At 57.6% G+C, this 19,636-nt stretch overlaps 1 protein-coding gene across 2 annotated transcripts; it reads left to right on the top strand.

Annotated features, from left to right (window-relative positions):
* The first annotated feature begins 7,198 nt into the window (after positions 1 to 7,198).
* Positions 7,199 to 15,637, top strand: SSTR3 (somatostatin receptor 3). 2 transcript variants are annotated; one of them, XM_080659634.1, is made up of 3 exons: positions 7,199 to 7,798; positions 7,953 to 8,116; positions 12,128 to 15,637. In XM_080659634.1, the coding sequence occupies exon 3, from the start codon at positions 12,168 to 12,170 to the stop codon at positions 13,440 to 13,442; it is 1,275 nt and encodes a 424-aa protein (XP_080515760.1). In that variant the 5' UTR covers positions 7,199 to 7,798; positions 7,953 to 8,116; positions 12,128 to 12,167; the 3' UTR covers positions 13,443 to 15,637. The 2 variants fall into 2 exon arrangements, with proteins under 2 accessions (XP_080515760.1, XP_080515759.1); XM_080659633.1 differs by lacking the exon at positions 7,953 to 8,116.
* Positions 15,638 to 19,636: the final 3,999 nt, after the last annotated feature.

Here is a 19,636-nt window from a genome sequence, read left to right as displayed (position 1 = left end):
TAGACAAGTTTATGTTTTTAACGTTACTTCTCATGTGAAACAAAAACCCCACAGTAAAACCAACACACGACGCAAACAGATGTGGTGGGTCAGAGCCCACACCCGGATCTTCAGTGTTTAAAAGCCCAGAGGAGCCCCCACTCCGAAGGCCAGAGTCTGAGGGGAGTCTCTTTCGGCTTCCTGCTCTTCCTGGGCCCCCCGAGGCCTGGCCACACCCTGCCTCCCTCTCTCCTCCTGCATTCACACCTCCATGGTCAGACGGGACTCTCATTTCCTCAGAGCTACAGTCACCCCAGGCCTTTGCACAGCGGATCTGGTCCCCTTTCCTCGAATAATTTCCTTGGCTCCCCGAACTTCCCTGCATGCCTACCCCAGTGGACACATCATTGCTTTATTCCAGTAACGTCAATAGAGAAATTCGCCACTGTGGGTCTCACCTGGCACCTACTATCTCACTTAACCCTCCTCCTCGCCTTCTGAGGTAGGGACTAGCTGCTCTTTCTCTGCAGAGAAGGAAATGGATGCACAGGAGCGAGGGCAGAGGAATTAGAGCTCAAGTCATGAAGACACTGTTTTCCGCTCTCTGCCACTGCACCCATCCTCCTTGCCACAGAATTCCTAGTTTGGTGCAGAGCAGCCATGTATCCAACCCCTGACAAGAATACTTGTTTTCCCAGCCTGCTTTGCAGCTGGGGTTCCAAGACCACGGTTCTGGCCAACAGGCCATGAGTGAAAATCATGGAGAGGTGGCATCTGTGGATGTTTTTGTTTTCTCCCATAAAAAAAAAAAAAAATGCCCTGTGTCCTGTCCTCTGTCCTGCCTTGAATATGGATGCGCGGTCTGGAGCTGCACCAGCCATCTTGCAAGCCTGAAGCCAGCAGCATGAAGATACCCACGAACAGGCTGAGAACAGAGGAGCAGAAAGAGGAAAGAAAGGTGGATCCTTGACCCCTCTGATGGGCAGCTGAACCACTGCCAATAGCTGCTTTGTTATGGCAACAAAATGAAAACGACACCACCTATTGGTTTCCTCGCTGCTGGCCAGGCCTCCTGTTAGCTGACGGCATTTGTAAGCGAGGTCTTAGGGCTTCTAGCCCCTTGCTCTTCCCGCTGTATCGTGTGCCCAGCACTCACGGGACACGGGGCGAGTCACTTGTTTTTGCTCTGAAATTGGCTGGGGACTGGGGGCCCGTTAGGGAGGAAAGAGAAACCTGTTTTGAAACAGGAAGACCTGCTGGTTGTGGGCAGAAGCTGACAACATGGCGATGCTCACTCATTCGACAGCAGCCACCTCCCAAGCACCCAGCCACCCGGTCGGGTGCATCAGACTCGGCTCCGCACCATGCAATCATAGCCTGGTGGGCAGGGAAGCACCGGCCAACAAGACTCCTTCACTTGGGGCGCTCCATCACCGCCCGACTGTTCCTTGTTCCTTCTTCCAAAGCAGAGGCCTAGGGGTGCCCCTGGGTCCGCCCACCCCCTCAGCCCAGCATTCACTGTCACCAACTGTGGACAGGTCTGCCTCCCCACGTCTGTTAAACCCACCTCCTTACCTGGCCCACTGCCATTCCCTGGCCTGGCTCTCGCATCTCTTCCCTGGACAGTAGTTACAGCCTTTTCATCGGCATCCCAGCCTCCACTGTCTGCTTATAATCCAACCTTCACCCGGCAACCTGGGGGATTTCCTCATTTACAAACATAACTGTGCTTCTCAGATGTCTTCAAAGATGCTCACACAGCATTGATTCATTCAATCAAGTAATCATTCAGCAAATAGTTATTGAGCTGTGTGCCATACACAGGGTTTGAGGGCAGGTCAAGTGAAGGCCTGCTCTTGGGAGCTTAGAGTCCAGTGGGGAGCTGCCGAATCTTCAGAGAGCCCAGGAAATATCCCTTTTGCTTGAATGGTTCACCTTGACCCTAGCAAGTGCCTGGTAGATGCTGGATACACAGTAAGCCCAGCTTTCCAGCCATCAAGGCACCAGTCATGGCATGAGCCAACTTGGATGTGCCAGCCCAGTCGAGTCCCCAGATGACTGTAGCCCCAGCCAATATCATATGGAACAGAAGAGCCACCCGGCTGAGCCCAGCCAACCATAGAATCACGGGAGATGATAAAATGGTATACTGAAACAATTTTCAATTAAAAAAATATTTTTTATTGATTTTAAGAGGGGAAGGGAGAGGAAGAGAGAGAGAAACATTGATGTGAGAGTGGAACATCAATCAGCTGCCTCCTGCATGCCTCCTACTGGGGATCAAGCCTACAGCACAGTCATGCGCCCAGACTGGCCACCCTTCGGTGTACAGGACGATGCCCAACCAACTGAATCACATGGGCCGGGGCCAGTTTTCATTTTTTTTTTAACAACAATTTTTGCCGACATTTTGGAGCCTAAGTCCCTGCTATCTTTTTTTTTTTTAATTTTTATAAAAATTTATTTGAGCCAAAAACAAGATATGCCTGGAAGCAAAATCTCAACAGATTGAGAAAAATTGTCCCTGCTGTCTTTTCCTTTCATTGTTTACCTCTCCTCCCTCCCCACATAACTCTCCCATCACCCAAGCAATGCTGTGTATGTCTTTACCCGATCCTTCCATGCCTCTAGGGACATCTGACTCCATCCAGGCCTTGTGGGATATGGGAAGTAGGACAGGGTGGGCTCTGGGGAGGGAGACAAAGGTCTAGGATGGTTCTAGAAGACTTCTGAAGGCCTCGAGGAAGGCAAAACCATGAGCAGTCATCTGTATAACCCGAAGCTCGATTCAATTCCGTTCCCATGTACTAACCATGTGCTCTGTGCCGGGAGCTGAAAGTGAAGAGAAGCGTGAGACCCAGCCTTCTGCTCCCCAGGGGCCCCGAGGCCAGTGGGAGAGACAGACGTGTGAATCAACACCTGACATGTGGCTGGGCTCACATACCACAGCAGCGCACTCCATATAGAAAGGAAGAGACTCTGGTCTTGAGGTGCCAGGGCAGAGAGGTTTTTGCTCCCTGGACTTCGCTGAAGAGCAGCCACAACAAGAAGAAGAACACGAAACAGAAACACAAACTCTCATCTCAAAGAAAGCGGAGACACCTGTGACCCCAAACCACAGCACAAGCAGGAGAGCAGATGGAAGCGTGGTAAATGATTTAACAGAGCCGGACAAACTGCCTGCTGTTCCCTGTGGGGTGGGCCGGATTGGGGCGGGGCGGGAGGGGGGTGGAGCCTGAAGAGAAACAAACCAACTGGCCTGGCAGGACCCCAGGAGGCTCCCAAGTAGGGGACCCAGACGCCACAGATGGCGAAGTCTGTTTAAGGAGCAGTTGGACTCCAGGGCTTCCCCTCTGCACTGTGCAGCCAGGCGACCATTCTTCTCTAAACCCGGGTGACCATTCTTCTCTAAACCCGGGCAGGGAGATTCCAGCCAGAGACTTCTGCACCCAAGGCCACTGGCTACTGGCTACCGGGCATGAGGGGGTGAGAGCCCGGGCTGATTCCTGGGGGTGCGGTAGATTTGATGATGCTTAGCAGGTAATCTCACTCCCATCCCCCACCCCTACCTCCAGGCTATGAGTGTAATGTCCCACTCCACTGATGCAACCTTGCCCAGGTGACTTGCTTTGGGCCAATGGGTTGTTAGCAGACGCATCACAAGGAGAGACCTGAGTGTGTTTCGCCCTTGAGCTTGCTCTCTTGTGCTGACGAGAGAACGTGCCTGGTAAGCCTGCTGGCTCAGAGTATAAAAGAAACGGCTGCTGCAGAAGGGGGTTAAGCAATTCCATCCTTGAAGCCCCCTATGCAGTAGGTTTGAAGATGAGGGACTGAGGCTCAGAGAGGTTAAGTCACATGTCCAAGATCACACAGCTAGTAAATGATGAAGCTGAGATTCAACCCAGCAGGACCCAGCAGGGACTGATGAACCGGGCAGGGGGGGGGGTGCGGGGGCGGGGGGGGGGGGGGAGAAACACCTTGATGGGGACTCCAGTGACAAAGCCCCAGGGGGTGGGCTGGGAAGGCATTTGGGCTCATCTGGTCCTATTTGAGAGGACAGACCCCAGCATCTGCAGCTGGGGCCCCGCCCTGCTCTGTGGTTGGCTCTGGCCTAGGGGAGAAAGGGGAGGAGCAGGGTCTGCCCTGGCTCTCAGGGGTGGGAGGAGCCTGGGCCCCAGCTCCCGGGGAACCACCTGTCTGATGGTGGGGGCACACTTGTTGGATGTGGAGGAGCCAGCCCTCCAGTCTGAGGGGAGAGACATGGCCCTAGTTTTGAGGGCCAGGGTGTGATGAAAAGACACATATAGCATCGTCCTATCTTAGGGAGGCGGGCCAGACAGCCTCTCCGGGTTACCAGGGACATGAGGTGACAGGTCCAGGCCTTACACTCCAGGACCTCAATGCCAGGCAGGGCAGGGCCACCCCATGTCTCCCAGACACCCAGCGTCATCTGCTTCCCAGAGCTCACAGGTATAGAGCTGCACTTCCTCCTTCTGCCCTCCAGTCCCAGGAGGAGGGCTGGTCAGGGTCATTTCTGCTGGGAAGGCCTGTAGGTGGGAGTGGGTGTTTGACTCAGGCCCCACCTGTCCCCAGCTGGGTGCTCGGGACTCCTCACCACTCTCCAGCCTCCAGCAGCCGCTCAGCACAGTCCCCCTCCTCCTGCCACCCTGCCCACTCCCACTGGCCAGCTGTCTATCCTCTTTTCCTCATTAAACATGCAGGAAATGCCTACTGACCAGGCTAGTGCCAGGCCTGGGGACACAGTGCGGACCCACACAGTCTTCCCTTCCGGAGCTCACCGCCCCGCCGGGATAACACAGCCCCCACAGCTGAGTCTTGAGCTCAGATTAGAGGCCTGTGGAGGGGGCCTGGCTCTGGGCTGTCTGGGGCGGGGCTCTGGGAAGTCTAGGGGCGGGGCTCTGGGAAGTCTAGGGGCGGGGCTCTGGGAAGTCTAGGGGCGGGGCTCTGGGAAGTCTAGGGGCGGGGCCAAGCTAACCCAGGGCCTGGAAGGCTCCGGGAGGAGGCCACCTGAAAGAGGACTTCCTTCACCTCACACAAGGGATGGGGTGAGAGTGTCCCGGGCTGGGAAGGTGGCAAGGGGTGGGCACAGCCTGTGCAAAGGCTCCGAGAAGAACCAACACTCACTGGTTCCTGAGTGGTGAGCATTTTAAAAACATAATCAGGTCAGGAACTCTGCTCGAACGCAGGCGCCCAACCCAAGCAGACTGAGATGGCAAATCTGGCACAGTGACCTCCCTCCTTTCCAGCCACACCAGTCCCCTCCGTTTCCTCGCGCACAGAAGCTTGTCCCACCACAGCTCGGAGACCTTGCCCCTCCCTCTGCCTGAAGCCTCTTCCCTGGACATTTGCTTAGTCTCTCTTACCTCTTCAGAGGCCTTCTGAGCGCTCCTGTCTAATGAATGAATGAGAGACTGGCAGACTTCATAAATGAATGAATGAGGCTAGGGGTGCCTGGAGCATAGGCTGGGGGAGGGATCAGCAGAGGAGAAGAGGGGGTGGGGCGGGACAGGCGGCAAGATTGGGATAGTGTAAAGCCTGGGGGCCATGAGAAGCCACAGAGGCCTTGGGCAGGGGAGGGGCAGTGCCATGGAACCTTCCCTCACTTCCAGGAGCTGCCTCAGAGCCCACTTACTCCTCACCAACTTGTCTGGGCAGAAGAGTGAGGACTGGAGGAAGGTCCTGGCCCTGGGTCCACGGCTCCATGCACAAGCAGGTCTGTCTTTGGTCCTACTGTGTGCTGCAGCAGCCAGGATGGCACCCTTGGAAGAACTGGATTCCTGGCTGTCTGAGGGCCTACTACACATCAGCCTTACGACCAAGTAGGTCCAACTGTATCCTTAAGGAATGGGGCCCAGACAGTGCCTGACACACAGTAGGTATTCACCAAAGACTCCTGCCTTTCTCCTGACTGTTACCCCCTTGCCCTCCTGAGAAGGGGTCAGGTTACTCGGGGGCAAGGTGCTTGAGAGCACACCTTGGGTGCGAGGCTGTTGCTTCTCCTGTGTGATCTGAGTAGACGGCCTCCCCTCTCTGAGCCCCAGCTTCCTTATCTGTAAACCATGCACTCATACTGCTTACCACGGGGGGTGTGGTGGCGAGAAGTAGGATAATGGGCCTGAAGCAGCCCACGACTCAGAAAAATTGCCATCATTACTAACTGACCCTGAGCGTTTGTGATGCTCACGTTGAAAGAGGATCTTAGGACTGATCTAGTCTAACCTCCACACGATCCCAATGAGGAAACTGAGGCCTGAAGAGGGGACGACTCACTCATGGGCCCCTGGTCAGTCAGCACAAGCTGGGCACGGTGTCCTGGGGCAGCCAGGCCTGTGCTCAGGCCCCAGGTAAAGCACCTTAGAGCCAGGGGCCAAGTCCGCCCCCGCCTGCTGGTGCATAGCCTGCCAGCTAAGAATAGATTTCACACTGACCACTTCCAACCGGTTTGATGATGGGAAATACTACCTTTGAATTTCAATTAAGCCAAATATTATTTTCCCCCAAAGAATTCTGCTCTTCTCAGCAGTAGACCTGTATTACAAATCATTGTCCTTAATCATTACTATTGGGTTTTGAATGTTGTCGATGTACAAAGAGTGGACATTTGTTTTCCTCAGCTTTGAGTTTGCCTCCTGGGCCCCAGAGCCTGTGCATTTATTCTTGCCCCTGTCCTCCCCCGCCTCGCCCTGCCCGGGGCCCTCCAGACACAGCCAGTCTCAGGACTGACGACCCCTGCCTGGCCTTCTTCCGTTTCCCATGTCCAGTCTGTGGCTGGGAACAGGACTCTGGACTCCCATTCCAATGCTCACCCCATGCTGTCAGCCCTCCTGGTGGCACTGCCACACCCACCTGGCCTCGGGACCCAGCCGTCACCCTAGGGGACATGTGCCATGGTGGCCGGGTGGGGGCCCCTGGCCCCTGGCCCCTGGCTCTCAGCCCCCAGCTTCCCTGAGTACCACACTCTTCTCTCCAGCACCCTGCAGGAGCCAAGGCCAGCGTGGGTGGCTGAAATCTCCCCGGTAACAGGCCTCCCCCTCCTGCTAGCCTCCTCCCCTAACCTGCCGTCCCTCCTCCCTCACCCTGCACCTGCTCTCTGGCCCCTGGGCCCCTCCCTCCAGCCCCTCCCACCCCCCATTCCTGCTCCCTCCTTCCCTGGCTCTCCATGTCACCATCTGTGGCACAATCCTTCTCTGTCACTCTCTCTGCCACCCCCTCCTTCCCCTTCCTCCGTCCCCGCTCTCTATCCCTGCCTCTCTCCGCATGTCTTCCTCTCTTCCCTTCTCTCGCTCTTTCCTCCTCCTTTTATTCTCCCTGTCACGCATTTCTCATCACTCCCCCTCATTCTGGCTTTCCACCCACTCACTGTCCTCTCTCTCTCTCCCTCTCTCTCCACCTCCGACCGACCCCCCTTCTCTCTAGCTCTGTTGGCTCCTTAGAGTGCCCTGCTCCCCATTTCTCTTCTTTCCTTGGGAGGCTTCTCCCTCCATCCCCACCCCAGGCTCCCGCTTGCAGACCCCATCTGCGTCCCTGCCCTCCAGGACATGTCCTGGAGATGAGGGGGGACGCACCACGCACCAGTGGGAAGTCAGGGCTGGAGACCAGATGGAAGAGGCTCTGAGGGCAGACGTGGCCACTGCGGGCCTAGGAGGGGCCCCGGGCCGCAAGCTGTCTAGAAGGGGGCACTGTGTGGGGACCCCAGCTAAGGGTGCTCTGGGGACGGCTAGGGACTGTGCAGGGAGAAGGAACAACAGAATGATAACCAGCTTGGCAGCAAGGAGGGGATCCCTCACCCCACGGACAGGTAAGGAGGCTGGGACTGGGGTGGGGTCCTGGAGCTCCCCCTCTGCCCAGGATAAATTTGGGAGGTTGGGGCTGGCGGCTAGAGAGGGTGGGGAAAGAGGCCTCTGGGTGGGCTGTGGGGGCGGGGCCATTCATCTTGGAATTTTGCACCCCAGCTCTAGGATCTGGGCATCACTGCACGGCAGTGCGGGAGCTGGAAGGAGCCAGATGCATCGTGCTGCGTGGCCTCCTCCGCTCACGCGCCAGCTTTCCTGAGCTCCCTGTCTGTGCTGGGCGCGGGGCTCTGCACGCTCCCGTGTAATCTCAGCCACCCCGGGAGGTGGGTATGCTTGTCTTCGTTTAACAGGAGGAAACTGAGGTCCGGAGGAAGGAAGTGACTTGCCCAAGGTCACACAGCAGTTTGGCATCATCACTTAGTGGCAGAGCCCAAGCCCCAACTTAGGCATGTGGGGCGGGTTCCTGGGGTCAGATGCCAGGCCTGGGGTGGGAGTGCTTCAGTGGGCAGGGCCCTGGGCAGCAGAGGGCAAACAGGGGCCATGAGCCTGCACGGTCCGGGCTGTCCCAGTCCCGGCTTCCTTTCAGCCCGAGGCCGCAGGGACGCCGCCAGGGCCAGGGGTGCTGATGGTTTCTGAGCAGACAGAACTGAGTTTGAATTCTGACCTCCCGCTCACCAGCTGAGTGACCTTGTGCAACTTGCTGAACCTCTCTGAGCCTCAACTTCCTCTTCTCTAAACACCCTCCCTCGTGGGCCCCGTGAGGGTTTCATAATGTGAGTTTGAGGCCTCTGCCCAGGAGCAATGCCCCACGTTGCTCAGAGTTCTACTCACCGGACGTCTTGGTCTAGTCTTATTTCCTGATGTTCTGGGTGCTGTGCTAGGTGCGCAGGGGTGGGGGACAGACAAATGAAGAACCGATGGGGCATCTGGGATCCCTGAAGTGCCATCCTGAATTGTGTGGGGCTCAGGCCTGCCACTCACCCTCTCTGGGCTTCCGTCCCCCTGAACAGTCCTCTGAGGAGTCCACCCCTAGCTTTCAGGCAAGCTGTGCAAAGATAAACCAGACAGGGAGGAAGGGCCCCCCTCCCCGGGGTGAACTAGATCATGCACAGGACTCTGACTCCTTAAAGAAAAGGCGGCACCTAAATTGCAGGTCTGGCTGACGCCCTGGGAAAGCTGTTCTTTCCCTGCTGTTGGCACCCTGGCCCCTTGAACTTTGCCAGGGGAGATGGGTCCAGATTAAGGTGGAGGGGGTCGGGGCTCTGGGAGGAGCTGGTTCATCCCTGGGTCAAAGGCAGGGCCTAGTGGGTCCCCTGTATTCTACCAGCACCGTGTGCGTTAGCACATGTGCTTGTGTGGGTGGGTGCACACGTGTGTGACCAGCGAGAGGGAGGCTGTCCTCAGAGCTCACCCCCAGGCCTCCCTGGGGGCATCTGTCACTGCAGCCTGGCAATCAGGTCTGCCCGGCTCACTGCTCCTCTCTTGGGAGCCCGGCACCCCTCCCGCTTCCATCTCTGAGCTGGACTGGCCGCCTGGAGGGGAGGCTATAACGAGGATCTGCGCACAGGGAGGCAAGGGGGATGGGTGGGTGACGCAGGGCTCCGGCGAGGCAGCCAGGGCTCAGGTCCCAGATTCCACTATTCCGGGTCTCCGGAGGGCTGGCTCGGGCATTTGGAACTGTAACATTCTCTGATTCAAGGTCACGGATCTAAAAGTCCATGACTACCACTCCGTTCTAAGAATCTAAAATTCTATTTCTAGGCCTCCAAGAGTCTAGGGATTTGGGTCTATGGTCCTACTAGTTCCAGGTCCTGAGGAGCCACGAGAGCTCTGAACAGGCTGGTGGGAGAGCTGGAAGCCAGCTGGGCGGCCTGACCCACTGTGGCACCAGACAAGTGCCTTCCCCAGGCCTGGCCTCAGTCTGCCAGCCTGTGAAGTGGGTCCTCCCAGCTCTGCCCCTTCACAGCTGTGTGACCAGAGCATGTGGACTCACTTTGTTCCCTGTCTGCATGGGAATGGCAGACACGAATGCCTTCCTCATGGGACCCACAGGGTGCAGTGCGTCACCCGCTTAGCCGGGAACCTGGCAGCCGGGCTCAGTGACAAGGAGCTGGCAACACTGTGAGGACCCCATGAGCCACTGCCCAGAGCCCTTCCCTCAGTGATGCTGTCCCAGGCCCAGGGGAACTGATGAGGGCCTGGGGTGATGAGGACAGGTTGGGGGTCTCTCTCGGGCTTGGAAGAGCAGGGAGGGGGTGCTCTGAGCCCAGCCAGCCTGGGGTCCTTTCAGGGGGAGCCACGGTCAAGGGGTGCTTTGCCATTCTCAGCATTGCCCTGCCTGGCACTCAGAATCCTGGGAAGCCCCAGATCATCAGGCAGGGCACCCAGGCGCACTCGCCCACCCAGCGACGCTTGCTCCAACTTGGGGTACCTCCCTTTTCTTGGAGCTTTGCATCTGGAAAGCGGAGTCCTGATAGGGCAATGCGAACCCAGGTTCACACTGGGCCATTCCAGGCCCAGTGTTGGATTGGCTGGAAGACATTGGATAGTGGGAGGGTCAGCAGGAAGCAGGGGGAGGTCCAGGCCCAGAGGAGGCTGCGGCTTTCAGCCTGGTCTCTACCTGGACCTCCTGAGAGCCAGGAAGTCCTGCTGAGGGAGGCTAGCAAATCCGGAGGGGGGGGGCCTTTCCCAGGGGGCCGGGCTTCCACTCTCAGCAATGCATCCTCCCTCCGCATTCAGATTTGTCCCCTCTGGTTCCTCTGATTCTTTTGGGTGGTGCCTCAGACACTGATGCAGAGCTCGTGCTGGTGTGAACGGCGCAGCTGGGAGGCGGGAAAGGTTCAGAGCTGAGTGAGAGTGACTCCACACTTAAGGAGAGTCGAGTCCAGCAGGGGAGCCAGGAGGGGTCCCAGTTCCTCATCACGCACGGGAGGTGTGACAAGAAAGGCCCTAACACAGTACGTGGGAATGCTGGTTCCCACTGTGCTGGGGGCGTGCTCTTACTGATGCTTCAAAACCCATCCTGAAATGTCCTGTCTCGGAGAGGCCTGGCTTGCCGGGGCTGGGGAGGCGGCTGTTCTTATGCTTACCTCTAGTGCAGCAGTCACCAACCTCTCGGACCTCACAGACCACCAGCGGTCCGTGGACCACCGGTTGGCCACCGCTGCTCTGGTGTGTTTTGAATTTCTCTACAAGTCTCCCTCTGGGGAGAAGGGGCCCCAGATAGCCCCCCTCCCCAGGTTCACAGCCAGTCATCCTGGGCAGGGTCTTTGCACGTGGGCTGGAGCAGGCAGAAAAGGTCCCCAAGGGCTCTGACTCCCAGGGGAGGGGTACTCCTGAGCCTCTGGTTCTTAATCTGATGAAAGCTCTGGGCATTCAGAGTTTTCAGGGTTCATGGATGCTCTGAAGTTCATCTGGAGACCCAAGTTCAAGGTTAAGGACCTGTGATGTGCAGCAGTGTTTTCAAATGTGAGGGCTGAGACCTGTTGGTGGGTGTCTCAGTCCATTTGGGCTCCTACAACAGATTACCATAGATTGGGGAGTGGACGTATAAATAACCAAAATTTACTTCTCACAGTTCTAGAGGCCGGAAGTCCAAGATCAAAGTGCTGGCAGATTTGGTTCTGGTGAGGGCCTGCTTCCTGATTCATAGATGGTCATCTTTTTGCTGTGTCCTCACCTGGCGGAAGGGGCAAGGGAGCTCTCTGGAGTCTCCTTTATAAGGGCACTAATCCCCTTCATGAGGGCCCCACCCTCACGACATAATCAGCTCCCAAAGGTCCCACCTCCTAATACCATCACACTGGGGGTTAGGATTTCAACACATGAATTTGGTGGGAGACACATTGTCTATAGCAGCTGGCTACGATCATCTTATGTAGAAAGGGCAGGTGTTGCTTTATGAAACAATATGACTTCATTGGGTTGCTATGTAAAATGTACTGGCATCAAAAATATTTGGAAAGCACTGGTGTAAAGGAAAGAGCCTATGTTGTCATCGGCTGATTGAATGACCCATTGATTCCTTATTGGACATCGTGTAGCACTCACCCTGTGCACAGGCGAGGGGACACAGGCCAGCGCTGGTCCCTGACCTTTAGAGCCAGACAAGCCGGCTCTCCTCACCACACCTTAGCTGCGGTGGTCCAGGGTGGTCACTCTACCTCTCTGAGACTCAGCCTCCCCATCTGAGAAATGGGGATACCTTGCTGGCCTGTGCAGTGATGAGCTGGTGCACGTCCCTCTGGCCGAGCACAAGTTCAGTGTGAGGAGGGAGGGGCAGCTGGGAGGAAGCCGTCTTCTGCCATGACCTGGCTGTGTCCTCCCTCCTCCAGGCAGGCCGATAGCTGACCGCTGACCGCCCTCCCCTCAGCCATGGACACCCTTGGCTATCCTTCATCGGTGCCCACAACCTCGGAACCTGAGAACGCCTCGGCCTGGCTCCTGGATGCCACCCTGGGAAACGTGTCCGTGGCCCCGAGCGCGGCCGGGCTGGCCGTCAGGGGCATCCTCATCCCACTGGTCTACCTGGTGGTGTGCGTGGTGGGCCTGCTGGGCAACTCCCTGGTGATCTACGTGGTCCTGCGGCACACGGCCAGCCCGTCGGTCACCAACGTCTACATCCTCAACCTGGCGCTGGCCGACGAGCTCTTCATGCTGGGGCTGCCCTTCCTGGCTGCCCAGAACGCCCTGTCCTACTGGCCCTTCGGCTCCCTCATGTGCCGCCTGGTCATGGCCGTGGACGGCATCAACCAGTTCACCAGCATCTTCTGCCTCACCGTCATGAGCGTGGACCGCTACCTGGCGGTGGTGCATCCCACCCGCTCGGCCCGCTGGCGCACCGCCCCCGTGGCGCGCGCAGTCAGCGCGGCCGTGTGGGTGGCCTCGGCCGTGGTGGTGCTGCCCGTGGTGGTCTTCTCGGGCGTGCCCCGGGGCATGAGCACCTGCCACATGCAGTGGCCCGAGCCCGCGGCGGCCTGGCGCGCCGGCTTCATCATCTACACGGCCGCGCTGGGGTTCTTCGGGCCCCTGCTGGTCATCTGCCTCTGCTACCTGCTCATCGTGGTCAAGATGCGCTCGGCAGGGCGGCGGGTGTGGGCGCCCTCGTCCCAGCGGCGGCGGCGCTCGGAGCGCAGAGTCACGCGCATGGTGGTGGCCGTGGTGGCGCTCTTCGTCCTCTGCTGGATGCCCTTCTACGTGCTCAACATCATCAACGTGGTGTGCCCGCTGCCCGAGGAGCCCGCCCTCTTCGGCCTCTACTTCCTGGTGGTGGCGCTGCCCTATGCCAACAGCTGTGCCAACCCCATCCTGTATGGCTTCCTCTCCTACCGCTTCAAACAGGGCTTCCGCCGGGTCCTGCTTCGGCCTTCCCGCCGGGTGCGAAGCCAGGAGCCCCCAGCCGGACCTCCAGAGAAGACAGAGGAGGAGGAGGAAGAGGAGGACGAGGATGGGCGGGAGGGTGGGGAGAAGGGGGCAGGGAAGCAGGGGCAAACGAAGGAGATGAATGGCCGGGTCAGCCAGATCACACAGCCTGGCACCAGCAGGCAGGAGCTGCCTCCCAGCTGTGTGCCCGGCAAGGAGCAGCAGTTCCTACCCCAGGAGCCTCCCGCCGGGGAGAAGCCGGGCACCCTGCACATCAGCTGTCTGTAGGGCCTGTGGAGGCCGGAGTGGCCCAAGCACAGAGCAGAGGCTGTGGGTGCGCCTAGGCCTGCCACCCGAGGTGCCGGGGCCCGCAATGGGCTGTTCAGACCCCATTGCTGCTGAGACTCGCTGTGTGACCGCGGGTAGGCCACTTGCCCTCTCTGGGCCTCGTGTTCTGCTCTGTGGCTCTGGAGCCATCGGTTTAGACAAGCTCTGCCGGATGAGAAGACTGGAGGGACGTTACCGCTGGGCTGACCCTCCTGAGTGGGGCCCAGGTGAAGGGGACAGGTGCAGAGTGGCCATCTCCTTCAGAGACAGAGCATCCTGGTGGGTTGGCCTGAGTCTTGGTCCTCAGAGGATAAACCAAGGCCTGGATTTCCTGGGCTCAGAGTCAGGTTCATAGGAGAGGGGCTGGGGCCCAGGTTCACAGGGAGCTGGACCAGCGCCCCCACCCCCCAATAGAAGAAAATCTTGCCCCTTGGGGAGTGGGGTGTGAGGCTGCTCAGGCCCGCCCCGGCTCTCCCCTATTGCTGCAAGGCTGCAGGCCTCACCTGCCGGGCAACCCAATAACCCCCAGGCCCTCTTGCCCAGATGGTCAGGCCAGGACTCCTGTGATCCTGGACTTGAGGAGAAGAAGCGGATTTTTCCGAGAAGCTCCTTAAGTCCAGCTGCAGGGTCGGCCCCTTGCTGCTTGGGCCCTTCTGAGTCCCTGAGCCTAATTTTGTACTTGTAATTTTGTATTGCTTTTCTTAAAGAGGGACCCCAAAATGCATAAGCTTAGGCCACCCAAAGCCTAGCTCAGCCCCTGCTGAAGGCAGCCTACTACCCCCCAAAGCAGCTCACTTTGTGTTCGGAGGCTGGAGGGGGGGTGTGGGGTGTCTCTGGGTCTTTGAGAGCTCACAGGAGAAACATCCCTGTTCTTCCAGGCAGACCGCACGGAAAGGCAGAGGGTAGGACAGTGAGTGCTGAGAGGAGGAGGAAGAAGAGGAGGAGGGGGAGGAAGAAGGGAGGAGGAGGAGGGGAGGAGGAGGAGGGTGGAAGATAGATCTGTTCCATGACCTTGGAGCTGTCCTTGGCCCCTCTGGACTGAGCTCAGTTGCTGCATCAATGAAACTGAGGTGCCGGGCCCAACAGTCCCAAGAAAATGATGCATCAGGTAGAAGAGCAAATGCTCTGCAAGGCGCAGGGCCAGCCCCCTGGAGAGCCGATCAGTGCCGGGAAGAGGGGCTGGGCCTTGCCTGTGCTGAGAAGCAGGGCCTGGCAGACCGGAGCAGGCCTCTCGCCCTCTGAATTCCCCGGGACTGCAGGTTGGAAAGGCCCAGGGAAGACAAGACAAGACAAAAAAGTGGGACCACAGGGCCCTCCTTGGTTTGGCTCAGTGGATAGAGTGTCGGCTCGTGGGCGGAAGGGTCCTGGGTTCCATTCCAGTCAAGGGCACATACCTCCATCCTGGCCCTGGTCAGGGCATATGCGGGAGGCAACCAATCAATGTGTCTCATGTTGCTGTTTCTCTCTCTCCGTTTCACCCCTCCCTTCCACTCTCTCTAAAAATCAATGGAAATCCTTGGGTGAGGATTAACCACCACAACAAAGGTGGACGACAGGGAGAGACCACTGTCCAAGGCTGGCCTGGACCGGCCTGCACTCCCTCCCAGAGATGACCCCTCAGAGCCATAGTGAGACTGGCCCCGGGGAGGGTGGTGCCTCTGGCTAAATCCCCCAAACCCTCCACTCTGCAGGGGCAAGGGGGTCCTCAGGGAGAGCACACGGGCCACAACTGGGGAGACTCACATCTTCACTTCACCTCCAGATCCTGGCCTCAGTTTCCCCATCATAAATGGAGGTGGTTATCCCAGCTTGCCTGCCTCCTTGGATTTGGGGAGGGAAATAAGTCACACCAGGTAAACTGCCACACACACTGTAATGGGTGGGGGTGGGGTGACCCCTTCTCCTTCACCTCTCTGTATCTGGCCCTTGGGAGTGAGGACATGATGAAAGTGGACTTGGGGGTCAGAGGCTCAGGGAGACAGGGCCTAGAGGAGTGTTTCACCCCCTTAGGAGACCTGGGGGTCCAAGTGCAGAGGCCGCCCCACCTTCCTGACTCCTGGGGCAGGGAAGCCTGTTCTGCAAGGGTGGCTGGGAGGCCCCTTAGAGAAATTCTTTGCTGCATCTGCCCCTAGCTCTTGTCAATAAAGATGGTGACACATGACAACAGCCATGACCTGGGTGGATTCCTTTGCCAGGCGCTGTGTGTCTAGGTCGGTGTGATGTGTGGGTGTGTGTATGGGCATCCATCTCTATGAGGATGCTCCCTGAATCCATCTCTCAGCTCTGTGTGCCCAGGCCGCCCAGAGTCCCGGACCTCCAGGGCATGTGGAAGATGCCCCTGACAAGCCTCAGCCTATCATCTTACAGATCTTGATGCAAAAGCAGTAGTTATGCTTTCTTCCTGTATCCAAATCTCAAATCTCATGGAAGGAAGTTGATTGGTCGCAACTAGGGCACATGGTGGCCCCTGGGGCCAATAACCAAAGGCAAGGTGATAGAGTGCCATGATTGGCCAGGTGTGGGTCATGTGACCATCCTTCCAGCCAGAGAGAAGGTAGGACTCTGTGATGAACAGTCTGGCTGACCAATGGAGTAGGAGTTGGGTGGGGGACAGACTACAATGGCAGGCTGGGGTCGGGGTGGTTGGGGATGTACTAGTAAGCACAGTTCAGGTGCATAGTAGGTGCTCATGACATCTCAGCTGTATCCATGAGGGTCCAGCACTGTGTGGGAGTGGTGCCCAGGTCAGGGCTCTTCCCCCCTCACCCCCCACCCCCGCCCAACACGCTCGATCCCACAGCCCCGGAGCTTCCCCACTACACGTGTGTCACTGCCTGTGCACGCGTATGTGGATGACTGTGTTGGGGTGTCCTGCTAGCCTTGCCCCTCCAGGCAGGGACCGTTCCTGGTGCATCTGTGTTTCCAGGGCTGAGCAGCACTGTGGCCCCCTCATGTGAGGATTTAGAATAGATTAACGAATAAGGAGAATTCCATTTCACAACTCCAAGGGGAAACTTTCACATGGTGATGCTAGCCTCCTTTGGATTTGTACACCATGCTGACCGTGAATAAATGGGGAAGTGGGGGCAGGGGGAGGAAAGAGCTGGTATGGGGGTTTGGGGCTGGAATCTGTGGGCTATGGGAACTGCGAGGACTACTGGGTGAGGGGAGGCCCTGGGGTCGTGAGGCTGAGCGCGCAGCAAGGATGGCGATGACTCGCCCTGACTGACTGCAGACATCCAACTTGCTCAAACCCAGACCTTCCCTTGAACTTGTCTCTCAGAGGTGGTTGCCAGGCAACAGCCCATGGCCACCATGCTCTGGACCAGGACTTCATGCGTCAGCCTCAGCATGACAGGAGAGGAGCTGGGGGTCATAGGCCCTGCAGTAGGGAAGGCCCCTCTTCACCTACAAGGGGCCTGAGAGACAGAGGCCACTGTCCCTTGGGAAGGTGACACCCTGGGCTCCGCAGGACTCCAGGCACAGGACAAAGCACTCTAAAAGTGTGAGAACCACAGCTGTGATGTGAGGGGCTCCCCCTGGAGTTGTGCAAGGCCACGCTCCGCCAAGGTCTCGGGGGGCTCCCCTGTCAGTGGCAGGCCCTGTTGAGGCTCACGGTGAGGCCACTGGGAGGCTGTGAGGGAAATGCACCCCCTCAAACTCATGGGACCCAAAGTCAGGGCGGCTGGGCCCTAGGCCCACTCTGCCACGAACCTACTGTGTGACTTTGGGCCTTTCCCTTCACCTCTCTGGGCATAGTTCCTTGAGTTCACAAAGATTTTACTGACACTGGGCTGGGGGTGCAGTGGAGGAAAACAGATCCTGTGCTTGTGCCCTGGACACTCACCGGCAGCCACACAAGTCACTGTGTCGCTATGCAGTGGGGAGGGGAGAGGGGTTTGTTCCGGGAGAGCATCATTGTGGGAGGGTCAGTGGTGGAGGCTGCCCTGGGGGCAGAGGGTGGGGCATGAGGGTGCCAGGCAGAGGGACCTGCCTGTGCTAAGGCCTGGGCGCTGGGGGATGCAGGAATGAAAGGCAGAGGCGAGGCCCAGTTCAGGGACGGAGATTGTGTCAGACAGGACCTCCGAGAAGGCTAATTCCTGTTGTGGGTTCAATTGTGCTCCTGTCCCCCCAGTTTATGTATTGAAGTCCTAACCTCCAGCTGGGCCCCTACTCCAATATGACCGGTGTTCCTAAGGTTTGGACACAGGCCTGCAACAGGGAAAATGCTGGGGCAATGCGTCCACAAGCCAAGGACCACCAAAGGTTACCTGCAAACCCCGGAAGCTGGGAGAGAGGCCTGGAACAGCCTTCAGAAAGAAGCGGCCCTGCCTGACACCTTGACCTTGGACTTGCAGCCTTCAGAACTGAGAGAAAAGAAATGTCTGTTGCTTTGTTATGGCAGCGCTAGCAAACTAATATAATTCCCCACCTGCAAAGCAGAGACAACTCCCCCCCACTCCTGGCTCTCGGGAGGACTGATGGACTAACTTGTGCATCCTTTCATTCAACAAGTGTTTATTGGGCCGCTGCCAAATGCAATAAGCTGAAAGCGGAGAAATACAAGGCCTGCCTTTCGGGAACCAGGATAAGAGAGAAAGAGACGGTTCTTTTTTTTAATATAATATATTTTTATTGATTCTGAGAGGAAGGGAGGGAAAGGAAGAGAGGAAAACATCAATGATGAGAGAGAATCGTTGATCGGCTGCCAAAGAGACAGTTGTTAATCCCTCCCACCCTCCTCACTCTAGAATTGCCTGGGTTTGAATCCCAGATCATCCATCCACTCCCTGTTTGACCTTGAGCCAGTTCATTAAGCTTTCTGTGCCTCGGTTGCCTCTTCTCTGAGATGAGGATAAGAGCACACGTCCCTGCTGTTAGGAGCTTTACATGAGTTAATATTTACAAACAGCTTAGAACAGTGCCTGGTGCATTGTAGCTGCTATGTGTTAAATAAACGCGAGAAGTGGGGGTGGACGTCTCCTCAGGGCGGGTATGGCCAGCTGAGTGTGAAGAGGGAACTGGAGTTTGTGCCCAGGGAAGGAGGCGTGGCAGGCAGTCAAGGTGCTGAGAACAGCTCGGATATCCATCTTATAGCTGAGGACAGTGCGGCCTGCGTAGGCCACCTGACTTGCCCAGCAGCAGCACCAGAGGTAGGAGCAAGAACCCCGTTTTCCTAGCCCCAGTCCAGTGTTGACAGTTCTTTAAAACTACAATAATGAGGGCCGGGGTATCAGGAGTGAAGATGGGAGTGGAGAGAGCTCTGAGGCCACTGGGGCCAGCTCCTTGGTGGCCATTGGGCAGTGGCCGACAATGATCTCAGGCATGACCGCCAGCCCAGCCCCCATGGGACCTCAGTCGCCTCCTACAGGTCCAGCCACTCCCTAGCAAGCCCCGCAGCCTTGGCAGGCCAGGGCAGTGTGCACACAGGGGCGAAGGACTGACACACACTTGTGTGTGTGTGTGTGTGTGTGTGTGTGTGTGTGCGCGCGCGAGAGTTGAGGGCCAGACCAGCCTTCACTTTTTCACGGGCTCAAAGAAAGTGCCCGGGCCACACTGGCATTCTCCAGGGTCCCACACACCTCAGGCCTTGGCTCAGGCCTGGGGGACACAGCCTGTAGGCAGGCAGGAGCCCATGTCCTCCATGGCCAGCTTGTTAAAGGGGGAAATGAGGCCTGCAGTGGGACATGGCCTCTTCGTGCTGCTGTCTGCTCTAATGACCAGGAAATATGTCAATATTTGCACATGGGAACTGCTGGTCCTGTCGCACTTGGTCAACATGCCCAGAGCCTGTTTGGTTTCTCCATCTGTAAGAGGAGGGTTGTCTCTGAGCCCTGGCCTTGTGTCTGCTCTTCATACAGGACAGGTCTCTCCTTTCCGGCCATAATAAATGGCCGGACTCCAGCGCTACTACTTCTTAGCTCTTCGTGCCTTTGGGTTAGCCTGGGAACCTCTTGGAGCCTCCGTTTCCTCATCCATAAAGTGGGCTCCATACTCCCATCTCACACAACTGTTGCAGGCCCCGCGGAGGCCAGCGCTGTGCTCTGTGGCCCGCAGGGGGCGCTAGGGACCTCCATCTCGCCTCTGGGAGCCCGATGTCGCTCGGCTCGGCCAGACTCGGTTTCACTCGTCCCCAATCGGATCCATTCGGTCAG

The sequence above is a fragment of the Plecotus auritus genome (genome assembly GCF_963455305.1).
Source record: "Plecotus auritus genome assembly, chromosome: 3".
Taxonomy (NCBI): domain Eukaryota; kingdom Metazoa; phylum Chordata; class Mammalia; order Chiroptera; family Vespertilionidae; genus Plecotus; species Plecotus auritus.
Note: the sequence above shows the minus strand (reverse complement) of the source record. Positions and strands in the feature narration are given on the sequence as shown.